General features: G+C 44.5%; 1 protein-coding gene across 1 annotated transcript; it reads right to left on the bottom strand.

Moving 5' to 3' along the window:
- Positions 1-2,078: 2,078 nt before the first annotated feature.
- On the bottom strand, positions 2,079-6,420 carry LOC123506679. Its single transcript, XM_045258930.1, has 2 exons — positions 6,155-6,420; positions 2,079-3,540 (listed from the first exon to the last, which is right to left on the bottom strand). Exon 2 carries the CDS (start codon positions 3,510-3,512, stop codon positions 2,625-2,627), a length of 888 nt encoding a protein of 295 aa, XP_045114865.1. The 5' UTR covers positions 3,513-3,540; positions 6,155-6,420; the 3' UTR covers positions 2,079-2,624.
- Between the last annotated feature and the right edge of the window lie 8,147 nt (positions 6,421-14,567).

The following is a 14,567-nucleotide window of genomic DNA, read 5'->3' as shown; positions in this document are numbered from 1 at the left end:
TTACAAGAAAAACCAAACACTTGGATCAGTTCGCCAGCTCATCAATCTTATTCCATTATCTGTTTTTCCAAGTGATAATTTAGCTGTTTTCCTGTCATGTGTAGCCCTTAGCCAGTCTCAATTGCAGGTAAGGAAAGTAAAGTGAGTGGCAAAATGTGAAATGTATCGAGCCTCACAAATTAACAGGAAGAGTAACAGAGAGAGGGAAGGGAAAGGAAGGGGAGCAAAGGACAGCAGACTTAATGATCTGTTGTGGCTATGATATGGTGCTCAGAGACTTAATTAAGTAATGATTAGATGGAGGTGGGGGAGAAGAGGGAGGATAATATATGCTGACGGGTCTGGCGGGGCGTTGAGGCGTGTGTGATGTTATAGTGGAAGGCGTGATAATACCAGGGAAAGAGGAGGAGAGGGATTATTATGCGGTGCACAGCTGTGGTCATAAACCGGTGTGATGAAAACATTTTTTGAGGCAAAGTTAAGACGCCACACCTCTTCACTAAAGAGATTGAACTCTTAACCTTCTGACGACGTGCACAACACCTCACAGCAAAGGTCCTGCCATATAGGAGAGAGGAAGGGAAGCAATGCATAGCTGAGAAAGGTCGAGGCGAAGTGAAAGAAACCTATGTAAACAAATGAAAGGAATCTCAGTTTTGACCTTTATTTGTTTGTTCTGATGTTTGCTCTCTTGGCTTCGCAACTCTCTTATGGTACATCTTTTATGGTACACCTTTTGAGCAAGTGTCTAGCCCTCGTGGAATTTTAACCCTATAACTGCGTCACGCCTGCATCTGTACGTCTCTTACTTTCATTTCCCCCACACCTGTCCTCGCTCGGCCGGAGCAGGTGTTTCTAGAAGCAGGAGTTCTCACAGCGGTAGCATTGCCAACACCGCGTCAACACCTCAGTCTCTTCCACTCTCCCAGGTGTGAGTTGGTCGTCTCGCCAAACTTTCTTGCCTCCACTGCTGCCGCTAGTGCCCGAGTGCTGAGTGTGTTTCTGCCGGCGTGGGCTGATGCCATCCTAAACCACATTTGGACGTGTTAGGGGAAGGGTTCACACACACACACACACACACACACACACACACACACACACACACACACACACAGACGGCAAATTTAGTTATACGTTCTTCCCCCTCTTTGTTGTCACACACACACTCACACACACACACACACACACACACACACACACACACACACACACACACACACACACACACACACACACACTAGCTCTCTCTCTCTCTCTCTCTCTCTCTCAGTGGACATCATCTCGCTAAGTCCCCGATGACAGGCACACGAGCAAGAGAAGATCACTGTCCTAGCACTCTCCCAACACGATCCTTTCAGCCACAACCTCGGAGCCTGTAACGGGGACCCAGGAGTGCACAATAGCGACCCCCCTCACACCACTGGAGACGAACGCAAACCGACTCTCCAATGCCTGCGAAGGGACACTGGGTCTCGAGTCAGTAATGGCAAGTCGGTCACGGGAACGAGCGGGTGAGAAGGAAGTAATTTAAGGTACTCAGGGGTCAGGTGTGTGTCTGTGCGTGTACGTGCGTGTGTGTGCGTGTGTGTGTAGAAATCTGGTACGTACAGAAAGGAGGTAGGGAGAGACAGGGGGAACAGAGATGCAGTGAGGAAAGAGAAGGGAAGGAAAGGAGATGGAAGAATCGGTCGATGGGCTGAGAGGAAAGGAATGCGAGGAGAAGGGAGAGGAAAGGAATGGAAGGAGGGAAGGAGATAGAGAGGGAGAGAGAGATGAATGCAAGGAGAGGGAATAAGTGAGAAGTTACCGAACCTTATGCAGTGAAGAGAAGAGAAGAAGTGGAAGAAAGTGGAGAGAGAGAGAGAGAGAGAGAGAGAGAGAGAGAGAGAGAGAGAGAGAGAGAGAGAGAGAGAGAGAATCTAATAAGACAAGGGACTCTCTTCATGACTTAACACTCAATTATAAACTTTTCCAGCCTTTCTTTACAATCACAACTTCGCTTCATCATCACACACTTCCCCTCACTTAACGCTTGTCATTTCAAGCTACATTAACTTCAGGAAATTGAGACGTTCGCACATTTTTTAAGTAGACAATATATTTTCCATCCACTAAATATATAAACAGGTTCTGGATGAATTATGAATATTAAGACAAACTCCGGCTTATGATGTACAGAGACGGTGTTGTGGTGGTGGGGAAAGTGGAAAGGGTGTAGATGCTGCAGGTGGTGATGAGAGAGTCAGAAGGGAGGTGGTGCGGAGAGGGAAAGGAAGGGAATGAGATTGTTCAGGAGGGAATGGAAGGAAGGGTGAGGAGATGCCAGGTACAAGAGAAAGGTTGTGATTAGGGTGTTATGGAAGACTGGAGGTGTGTGTGTGTGTGTGTGTGTGTGTGTGTGTGTGTGTGTGTGTGATATAATGAAATTTAAACGATGAATGGACAGTTTGATGCTCTTTACCTTTAAAGATTAACACAATTTGGTATTATGACGATCACATTAAATTGAAACGATGCCTGAGGCCATATTTTATCCGCTACACGCTCTCTATTATATATTAAGATATACATATGTACACACAAACACACACACACACACACACACACACACACACACACACACACTACGCGATTTTAGCATTCATGATGTCTTTCTTCATCTTGGCCATGTGGCGCCACATCACTTTCGCGTTCTCCCGTTGGGTGCAGTGTTGGCAGCACATCCTAATGAGGGCATATGCGGGGCCCTCGAAGAATGTTCCTTTAAACGTGACATCGATGTTGGAGCTGTTGGCCAGCTGGTGGAAGGACAGGTGATTCCCAAAGAGCAGGTAGAGGGCCAGCTCTAGGACGTCACTGAAGATGCAGCAGTAGAGGAAGTACACACCAAAAAAAAACACGTACAATGACCAATCGACGACTTTTCGGTTCATGAACTTACTGAGGCGGCACGTGACGGGTTTGAGGCCGTGCAGCCCGCGGTCCGTGAAGTGCTGCTGCTCCAGCATCAACACGGACGGGGCATAGATGAACTCTTTCCAGATGGTGATGGTGCAGATCCTGGTGCCACCCGTGTCCGTCCCTTTCTGAGGCACTTCTTGGAAAATCTCCGGTGGAATCTGGAACATTGGTCGTGACTTGAGGGCCTCGAGGTCACTGTGGTGGGTTGCGGCGCGAGGCTGCCGCCGCGAGTGTGTGTTCCCTTGGGCTCGCGCCAAGTCCTCGCTCAACCGTGAGAGCATTCTGTGCGTGTACCCTCGGAGAATCTGTCCCCGCTCGACCAGTGGCCAATGAATGTGAACTACTTCCTGCACGAGGCGAGGCTGAGCACCAGGCTGGGGTGAGGGATCCCTGGAGTGGTGCCTGAGGACGAACACCTGCTGCTGCACCCATTCCCCACTCTCCTCGTCAGGTTGTGAGCGGCACGCCTCCCCCACCCTCGCTAGCGTCGCCACAGGGAAGCCTTCCTCGTCCCATTCCATCTCTTCTGGAGGAGGGAGTCGCCCCTCCATCGCGCCAGACGTCTCGCCACAGCTGGTCCTGAAACAGTGTTAAAATAAGCGATGTGTCGTGTTTCCTCTCAATTCTAGGGAGTACTAAACACAACATGGTGATGCAACAATGGCCATCCGTATGACGCAATGACCACCATCACCGTGACGCAACATCCGCCATCCTCGCCTTAAATGGAACCCAGGGAGTGAGGGAGGAGGACTCCACACAGATGGGTGGAGGTGGAGATGGAGGTGAAGAGGAGGGAGAGTGAAAACAATGACAGCAAAAATGAGTGCGTGGATAGAAACAAATAGGTATTATATAATGTATGCAGTGTTACAACTGAAGGTCACCACTTTACTGGCGAGTTAAACAAAAGACATGAATAATTGACAATTGCATGTTTACGAATAAAAAAAACAATGTTGAGAACAGTGAGTTGAATAGCAATCACACACAGACACAGACAATGTTTGCCGCGAGCACACAAGGGCAGCAAGGGCAGGCCGGTTACGTTATACTTACGAGGACGAAGAGAGGAACCAGACGCGGGAGGTGGAGTTGGTAGCAGCTACAGACTCGGTATAAACTAGATAGACACAGAAAAGCCAGGGCGAGTGAAATACTACGTGTTTATCAGTAGTGACATAAGTCTATCAGTGATAGGATGTGGCTGATAGCGCTAAGTGAGGGATTGTGTTATCTTGAGGCCACGGATGTACGATGCTTGTTTTTATTCCATTTTTCATGATTTTGTTTTGCGCGTGGGTCTGGTCACGGGGCGGCCTCGCGGTGTGGCTGATGATGCTTACTCTAAAAACACCCCCTTGTTGTCACGAGGAGGATTCATTAGAGTTATGGTTACTTGATATTCTATGTCTCTCTCTCTCTCTCTCTCTCTCTCTCTCTCTCTCTCTCTCTCTCTCTGTGTGTGTGTGTGTGTGTGTGTGTTGACTCCATCCTCTTATCTAAGTACACTAAAGAAGGGAGAAAAGAAGAAAGGTGTAAATATGAAAAAAAGAAAAGAATGAGAGATGTAACCCGCGAGAAGATGACAGGGTGGAGAAGAGGAAGAGGTGAAAAGAAAGAGTAAGAGGAGTAGGAGAAAGAAGAGGATGACTCGTCCAAATAACAACAGTGCTATTGTAAACATTCTCAGTGACGAGGCCGAGGAAGACCCTCCATGTTGGCCTTCCCCTCCTCCCCTTTCCCTGCTCCCACCGCTCCCTCCCTCCCTCCCAACCTTCCTCCCTCACCATCATCTCTTACACTCCCCTTCCCGTAAGCCTTCTGCCTCTTCTCATGTGCTGCTACTATTTATTTTCAACCTGTTATTCTGTCCCTCAACGGAATATCTTACTTGAACACAACTTTCTACTGTGTATTTAGTCTTATCACCTCACCTCCTTTCTGCTCACCCTCCTTCCCTATTGTTCTTATTGTTTTTTCTACATTCATTCTACCTCCTGTCACCCTCCCTTTCTCCCATATTATGCTCCTTACTCTTATTCTGCCTCTTATTTTCCTTCTTTGCCTTCTTTCTCTTCTCTCTTGTTACTGTTCTTACTTTTATTCTGCCTTTAATGATCTTATCCTTTCGTTCTTCTCCTATTCTCTGCCTCTCTTGCTCTCCTTTCATCTTACAGTACTTCTCCCTAACCATGCTTTTTCTTATCGCTCATCACCTACCCATGTCTCTTTCTGCCTGTGTCTTGTCGCCAGAGGAAAATGGGTTCGTGTAGTAAACTTGTTAGAGGAAAAGGACAGAGTGGTAAGCATTTGTTTGGTGTCTTTGTTATTTGGTTAAAAGAAGTGTGTATTTGTAGTCGTACTTGTGGTCGTATTTGTCCTCCAGCAGCGTAATAATTTTTTTTTTATGCCTGGTTTTAACTAAGCGGGCTGTCTTGAGGTAGCATGATGAGGTGAAATAAGACGAAATGAGATGAGATGTCTGTCCTCCATCCATCTCATTCTCTTAACTAGGGACATAACAATGGAAGTTTGCAGTGTTTGCTACTTGTGGTTTTCCTTACAGAGGGTTAAGCGGACGAGGGAATGTCGCGCCCTTGAGATATTTGAAATATTGTCCACTTCCTTTCGTGTGTCGTGTCGCCAGATAGGGTGCACTGGTGACAGTCGTGGATCGGAACGTGACTATGATAGTTTTCATCGCTTGTGTCTCGTTGGCAACTCAAAGATTAGCTACTAACTCCACCCCTGACATCACGTTCTCTCTCTGAGTCTCTCTCTCTCTCTCTCTCTCTCTCTGATACCGTGTAGTTATGCTAGTCTCCCTCACGGCCTTCTTCCCTCCATCCCTCCCTCCCTCCTTGGACCTCCACACTGAGAGTCACTGAACGAGTTGCTGCCAAGGTCTGCTGCCTCAAGGTCATGTTTGGCACTCATCATCACTCTCCCACGGCTCATCTACCACTGCCCAGCATCGCAACCACCACCGCCACCACCACCATTACCACGCTGCACAGATCACCATCCCCACCACCATCACTATCATCACGACCCACCGCAGGAGGAAGAGTTGTCTCAAGGTCACTGCCATTATACAACACCAAAGGCTTATCACTTACTGCTTATCAACGTCGTGCCTTGGATAACACACACACACACAATGGAATGCCAGGCAGTTAGCGGGACTTACTGCGTTCGCGTCTCTTGCCTAAAGCTTAGTTGGCGAGGCGAGTAAGGAAGAGACACCGCTGACGTATATAATGGCCTTCTGCCGCCTCTTTGATTTCCTCGTCTTCCTCGTCTCCAGGTTAATGTGCCAGGAGAGCAGAGGCGGGCTCGCTGGTAGCGTACTGGCGTCACGAGTAACTGAGACTGGGCCACACTGCGACTGAAATCACCAGCCCACCCCTGGCTCTTCTCACGTCTCGTTTTCTTTGGTGCTGCGTCGCACACACACTCCAGGGGGCGACTGGAGTAAAAACAGGCTTAAGTAAACAACCCTTCTCGCCGCGTAGAAACCAAGCACGTTCATGCCACACTCCTCCTTTTAAAAGCGCGCCAATTGCTACTATTTTTTCTGCAGGGTGACCGAAGTAAACCGGCCACTCTCGCGCTCGTAAAACTGTCACTGGGGGATTAAACTTCACGGGTGTAGATCGCGGGGAAGCCCATTTCAAGCCGCCTGGACGCAGAGGGAGACGATGGATTCTCACCAGCAGGTAATTAAGCCCTTGGTGACCTCCCGACGAAGCCTGTAACTCTCGATCAGGTGATAGTTCTCCGGAAGTGGACCGAAGAACCGACTCAATGGCCCGATTTCAAGGAGTTAATGGGAGGGTAATGGGCCTGCAGGTGAGCCGTCCGCCATCAGTGGTTCCATTAGTTCTGTTTTTGTCTCGGTAAATAGATAAAAAGCTTGTTTTACGGGCGTGTGAGTGGGAGGGTGAGGGTATGGGAGGGGATGGGAAGTGAGACTGGGAGGGTGAGAGTTCTGCGAGTGTGTGTGGTTGAGTAAATAAAGCATTGGAAGTTGGTACACTAAGAAAACCGGATGATGGAAAGTGAAGGAAGAGTGGAAGGGTGAATGAATGGATGGATGGGGAATTAAGGGCGTAAAAAGTAATTGAAGAAAAAGTAAAAAATGAGTAAGTAGTTAAACAAGGAACAAAGTGTAATCAAGCGGAGAGAGGAAATATCACACGGGAAAGTAAAAGAATATCAACTTGACGATGATTAACTGAGACATTAAAGGAAAGATTATACTACCACAAAGAACGACACACATAAAGATAATTACATTATTACAATGCTTGTACAAAAACTGACAAATAAGTACAGAAGGACAAACAAAACTAAGGACACATTGTTATACAACTGTATAGATTAAACAAGAACTTTTTTCTTCTTTTTCTGGGTTGTCGAAAAGGAGGACATTTTCTTCCTTTCTCCTATTACCTGCTGAAAAAAAAAAAAATCGGTAGAGAAAATAAGGAAGTATTTTTTATGCAACTGTACAAAGAAGGCTGGAGGGAAACAAGGATGCTATTTTAAAGAACATATTATGTAATTACGCAATTTCACTATAGATATCCCTTGGCGTCACTAATGACCCTAATACTTTGCCTAAGCACAGATCAGCCTCGCCGAGGCCAGTGTCCACTCAGGCAAGTGCGGCGAGCGCATGATGTATATCTGAAGTGATTCCGTATTCCATGAAATATTACCTCGCTTCACAAAGTTCACATTTTTATTTGCATGTGCAAAGAATTTTAATTTCGAAAAATACACAACTTTTAGACTCGGCCTTGGGTACGTTTGTCTACACTGTAACTTGAGCAAGAAAAGGCGATAAAATGAGATGCAGCATGTTATACTCCTTATGGAAGTTTCCTTTATTAAAATCCAACACTTTCAAGAACATCAGGAACGAAACCAATAAAGGCAGCGAAAAACACAACAATAATCCTTAACACATCACATAAACAAGTGCCGCAGGAATACCCCAGCTAAGCGTGTTTACTCCTCGGGCTTGTTTACCATCTCGCTGCGGCCAATGACGGGCAGGTGGCAAAGTGGCACAAATGAGTAAACTTTCCACCTAAACAACAATCAGGCCCGAGGCATTAACCCGTGAATGGCGGCGTTTTGGTAATGTTCTCTCTCTCTCTCTCTCTCTCTCTCTCTCTCTCTCTCTCTCTCTCTCTCTCTCTCTCTCTCTCTCTCTCTCTCTGCCGCACGACGTCTGTCTAGTACAAAGTGAGACTGTTTCTTTGTTACTGTTTGTTTTCATTTAAGTTCGTCTTATCTGTAGAGTTTGTTATTTCTCTCTCTCTCTCTCTCTCTCTCTCTCTCTCTCTCTCTCTCTCTCTCTCTCTCTCTCTCTTAATTTTTAATCTCTGCAATTAATGTTCATTAGCTGTTTATTCATGAAATAACTCAATTTATGGGACAGTTACGGATTATACGTGGTGGTAATGGTGGTGGTGGTGGTGATTATTGATGATGACGATGATAATGATAATAATAATAACACTAATAATGAATAATAATAATGATAATATTATTAGTTGGGAAAATGCTCTAATCTCTCTCTCTCTCTCTCTCTCTCTCTCTCTCTCTCTCTCTCTCTCTCTCTCTCCACAATTCATCGATATTAATATGTATTTGCTTTTTCCTTTTGCTTTGTCCATTTGTCATAGCTAACTGCCTATATTTATCTATGCATCTATTTATTGATTGGCCCATCTGAATATAGCGGTGTTTACATTGACCTCTTTATATTCCCGCATCATTCAGTTTTTATGTCATTTATTGTTTGTTTGCATGAATGTTTACACGAGTGCATTGGGACGACGTGGGTGTGGTGATGGTTGACGTATGCGTGCTTTGTGAAAAAAAGTGAAAGTGAGGTGATATTAATAATCCCTTCATTACTGGGACGCATTTTTACCTTGAGATTTCTGTATAATTAGATTATTTCATTGAAACTAGGAAGAGTCTATGTAAGTCAGAAGATTAACCCCTTAAGTACCATGACGCGTTTCCATATTCATTCTGCTTAATATTTGGAGATTTTATACAGCTTCAGGAACTCATGTGGGGAATCAAAATAGTAAAGACTGTGACCATTAATCTTCTGACCTCCATTGACTCTTCCTAATGTCAATAAAATGGTCTAATCATGCACAAATCGCAAGGTAAAAATGTGTCCCAGTATGGAAGGGGTTAATGGCTACAGTCTTCACTATTTTAATCCCCCAACATAAGTTTCTGAAGCTGTATAAAATCACCAAATAGTAAGCAGAATGAATATGGAAACACGCCATGGTACTGAATGGGTTAAGTAGAAATCGAGGTGCTATAAATGAGAGGAAGTGGCCATAACCGATATTGAGTGAACTGCCATAAGGCCATTAGTTGCCATAAGTAAACGTGAAATGCCATTGGAAGTTAGTTAGCATAAGTAAATTCCGTAAAAATAAAAGTAAGTCGGCATAAGTGAAAATGAGTAAGAGAATAAGTAAATATGAGTTGCCATGAATTAAAGTGAGGCCATAAGTAAACACGAGTCACGGAAAATAAAAGTGAGTCACCGTGGTAGAACGTGACTCACAGCCCACTACCCAGCACTGGCAGCGTGTGACAAATACTATTAAATATTTGTCCACGCAGGGAGTCAGCAAAAGGCCCCGTCACACTTATTGCTGTTAATTAAAAGGCAGGTGTCAGTGTGATGGACAGGTGGGTGCGTGTGTCTCCCTCGAGGTCAGGGGGTATTTCAGTGGCGCTTGTGACGTCACCTGCTGGATCCTGTACGCGTGATTTGTGTGTGTGTGTGTGTGTGTGTGTGTGTGTGTGTGTGTGTGTGTGTGTGTGTGTGTGTGTGTGTGTGTGTGTGTGTGTGTGTGTGTGTAGTTGTCAAAAAACAAGTAGCTGTAATGTTTAGCCATCTTTCATGCCTCTTTTGAACACAAGCAGTTAATCTCTCTCTCTCTCTCTCTCTCTCTCTCTCTCTCTCTCTCTCTCTCTCTCTCTCTCTCTCTCTCTCTCTCTCTCTCTCTCTCTCTCTCTCTCTCTCTCTCTCTCTCATGCTCAGCTTTCAAGGCCAGTCATTGCTTACTTATTCTCCTCCTCCTCCTCCTCCTCCTCCTCCTCCTCCTCCTCCTCCTCCTCCTCCTCCTCCTCCTCCTCCTCCTCCTCTTCCTCCTCCTCCTCCTCCTCCTCCTCCTCCTCTTTCTCCTCCTCCTCCTCCTCCTCCTCCTCCTCCTCCTCCTCCTGCTCTTGAAGATGGACGCTAAAATGAACATTAATTAAAACCTCGACCAAGCCATTACTTTCTCCGCCCCCCCATCCTCTTATCCATTTCTCCTCCATCACGCCCCTCTTCTCCCCTTCCGACCGCCTCGTGTGTCACTCCCCCCCCCAACCTCCTCTCTTTTCTCCTTCCCCATCAGCACCTCACACACGCTCAACCTTCCCTTCCATTTTTCGGTCCAGCTGCTTCGAATAACAGAGAAAATTTGATGACATAAAAATTTTCTGCCCAGCTTCCGCCCAAGGCCACTACCTTTCTCTGTGGCCGAATTGAATATCTGGTTGGTGGAAAATAAATCTGCATTCGCCTTTAGATTATCTCCCGAGAGTAATTTTCTGGCCTGCTGCCTCTAGAAGTTGTGCATTAGTAGCCTTTGGGGTGCTGTGCCGCCTTCAGGTGCGATGTGGGGGCGCGTGGGAGGCGTGCGGGGAAGGGACGGATGTGGAGGTAGTACGTAGGTGGTCCAGCTTTGGTAAAATGAACGAGCGCCAGACTCTGAAGAAACTTTGAAACTTTTCGTAACTCGAGTCCCGTTTTATTCTTTTTACCTGCTGGACCGGACAGTTTCTCGTGCATGTAAGTTTATGCTAGCTTTTTTCTTTCATTTTTTTCTAAGGTGTGTATGTTCATATTAATAAAAAAAAAAGCGAAAGAAAAGAATAGCGTTTATGTATCGTTGACTTTTCTCCTTTCGCTCAGGACAGATTATATTTTCCATCCGTTGTATTCCTTCCACTAGTAAATTAGACGTTACAGTAAATGATATTTCTTTTTGATAGTAGTTAGCTTTTGCACTTATTCTAGTCTCTCCTCTGTCGTGTCCTGTTATATTTATTTCGAAGTAAAGACTCTCTATTTCCTGGCGTATTTCTCGTGTCAGTGTCATGTTCGTAGTGTACCACAGGAAAAATTTAAAGGTTAGCTGCTGTTTGTTATTCCATGTTATCCTTTGTAAACACTTTGTCAGCTTACTTTCATCTCCCCTATTCTCGCTACTGTGTGGACTAAAGTGCATTTACATAGAGAGAGAGAGAGAGAGAGAGAGAGAGAGAGAGAGAGAGAGAGAGAGAGAGAGAGAGAGAGAGAGAGAGAGAGAGAGAGAGAGAGAAGGATAGATGTGGATGAATGAATGGATAGGCCGATAGAGATAGATAGGTAGATAGGTATATAGATAGATAGAAAGATAGATAGATAGGTATATAGATAGATAGATATATAGATAGAGATATATAGATAGATAGATAGATACATAGATACATAGATAGATGGAGAAAGAGAGAGAGAGAGAGAGAGAGAGAGAGAGAGAGAGAGAGAGAGAGAGAGAGAGAGAGAGAGAGAGATAGTTAATAGTAGTAGTAGTAGTAGTAGTAGTAGTAGTAGTAGTAGTAGTAGTAGTAGTAGTAGTAGTAGTTGTAGGTGTAATAGTAGTAGTAGTAGTAGTAGTAGTTATTGTTGTAGTAATAGTGGTATGTGAGGATAGTTCTGTCACAATGCATAGTGAATCACCTGAATGCATCACAGTGAGCCAGTGAATACCCACACCGCGGGCTTGACATCGAGTGTGGTGAAAAATGTTACAGTCATGACTCGCTTTCATTTCGGTGGTCAAATAATGGACGTGGGTATGTAGCTCAGCCGCGGACACACAAATAATCAGAGCACAGGGCAGGTGTATGCATCCAACAAAAAATTAGTTGTGTAGATACAGAAAAAAAAGCTTCGAAGACATTTAAATTTCCATCATTATATATATTTCTTCTTTCGGGGTGTTTAAGTAAGTATATGTTGGCTTAGGTTAGGTTTCACAATTATTGCAGTTATTAGGTCTGTATAGGAAGTTAACCCCTTCAGTACCATGACGCGTTTTCATATTCATTCTGCTTATTATTTGCTAATTTTATACAGCTTCAGAAACTCATGTTGGGGATTAAAATAGTGAAGACTCTTGCCATTAATCTTTTGACCTCTATAAACCTTTCCTAATGTCATTAAAATGGTCTAATCGTACACAAATCTGAAGGTAAAAATGTGTCCCAGTATTGAAGGTGTTAAGGTTGCGTTATTATATTTTTACATTTATATTAACGTAGCTTATGGATCTGTTTTTAATACATAGTCATACATAACTAAGTTCGATTGAATGTCATAAGACTGAACAAATAAACAGATAACTAAATGAGTGAAATATATAAATAGGATGCTTATAATGATTCACACTTTAGCCTGTCCTGTAACCTGAACTAACAAATATAGTGAACTGCTTGTAAGTCAACATAAATGCTATCAAAAAGCATGAAAATTTTAAGTTCTAACTAAACTATGTATCTTTAACTACGCGACTTTGTATTGTATTGTAGATCTAGAGAAAATACCTTTTGTATGTGAGGGTCTTGAGGGAAGAGTAAGGTGTGATTCTTGTCTGTTATTGTTTGTAGGAGTGAGAATAAATGCTTCTTGGTATGGTGTGTTATGGTGTGATATGGTATGGCATTACACGTATGGTATAGGGGTATGGTGTCATCTGTAGTGTTTATTGGGTTGAATATAAACGTTTCTTCTTACCGTATGGTGTGGCATAGTGAGGAATAGGGGAGGGTAAAAAAAAAATGCCCTCTCAGTACGACAGTTCTCACACGCCACATATATGAATGGGCGTGTTTCCAAGAGTGTTCTGCTGTTTGTAACATATATATCTTATAAATCTGTCACAAGAGCCATAAAACCCTCATAAAAAACACGTGTAGCTGGTGGTATATAAAAGTGTTTCAAATTATGATTCAAAGTATGATATGGTATAATACACGGCTTTGGTATTGTTATTAGGAGAAAGTACAAAATATTATCTTAGTCTGTTATGATATATAAACTACATTCCGGTGACTGATAATGAAGATAACTGTAATCAGACTCCATATACGGGTTCCTGTCTCAACCAACCAGGTGTCAAGGCGTCACTTGCCATCTGTCATCTGTGATATCACATAGAAGGTGGCGCGGCGCGAGGCAGGCAGGTGTCAACATATTATTAAGATCTGAAGCGTGAAGATCCATTACAAGGTGCTGGATATGCATCACGGTGGAGGGGAGGAGGAGGAAGAGGAGAAACAGGAACAGGAAGAGGAGTACGAGATGGAAGAAGAGAAAGAGGAAGATGGTGACGACAACGGCGAAGAGCTAGATGAGGAGGAGAAAGAGGACGGGAAGGAGGAGGAGGAGGAGAGAGAGGGAGGGGTAACAGGAACAGGAAGAGGAGTACGAGATGGAGAGAGAGAAAGAGGAGGATGGTGACGACGACGACGAAGAGTAAGATGAGGTGCAGAAAGAGGAGGAGGAGGAGGAGGAGGAGGAGGAGGAGGAGGAGGAGGAGGAGGGTGACGTAAATGAGAAGGAGAAAGGGCCGGAGAGTCAACCTAGGACACAAATGACTGACTGGGTGACTGACTGGGTGACTGACTGCCTGACTAAGTGACTGACTGGCTGATGGACGGACCAAGGTGTATACAATTAAATGAACACCTTGCCTTATGTCGTGTGAGCGGCAGGTACCTGGTTCCTTGGCACTTATTGTTTCGTTTCTTACGCAGTGTATCCTCGCGACTCCTGCTCTCTTCACGATACCAGCGAAAATATAGACAAATTTTTGGATATTCACATGTTTTTATTCTTTTCTTTTTTAACTGCCTTGATTCGCGCTCTCAGGTTTTGGTTTCGTCAAGTGCACAAACTCTCATATTGCCGCTAAGTTATCAGTGGAGCTTGAAGTAACATGAAGCTGCTCTCACGCACTCGTACTCGTGTAACCTGTGTCGTTTATGCAACCCTGCGTCTCACCTTCCACTGTTTCCTAACACTCACTGCAGCTTACTTTAAACACACACACACACACACACACACACACACACACACACACACACACACACACACACACACACACACACACACACACACACTCTCTCTCTCTCTCTCTCTGTCTGTCTGAAGGCCGTTTTTTATGATACTTCTGCGCCTCATCTCCTCATCTCCACTACTTTGAAGAGGATAGTTGAAGTGATACGGGTTTGTAAGGGTGATTTTATGATTCTTGTGACAATATTTTTTATTCCTACATAAATAACACGAGAAATCCTTTTGAATACACGGGTAATAATCTTTCCGTCCTTTGAAAACAGTTGCGGTGAGAGAGGAAAGCGTTTTACTAGCTTTACTCTCATAAATAGTACCATTATGCATCCTCACACATCGTAGCCACCTGACCTTGCATTAAGTTTCTATAATATGCCATTTCATT

This window comes from Portunus trituberculatus, chromosome 20, assembly GCF_017591435.1.
Source record: "Portunus trituberculatus isolate SZX2019 chromosome 20, ASM1759143v1, whole genome shotgun sequence".
Classification (NCBI taxonomy): Eukaryota; Metazoa; Arthropoda; class Malacostraca; order Decapoda; family Portunidae; genus Portunus; species Portunus trituberculatus.
The sequence above is the reverse complement of the archived record's forward strand: the minus strand, read 5'-3'. Positions and strand labels throughout refer to the sequence as shown.

Excerpts from the sequence above, each read along its gene's own strand:
- LOC123506679 (XM_045258930.1), bottom strand. The coding sequence starts at position 3,512 with ATGGAGGGGCGACTCCCTCCTCCAGAAGAGATGGAATGGGACGAGGAA.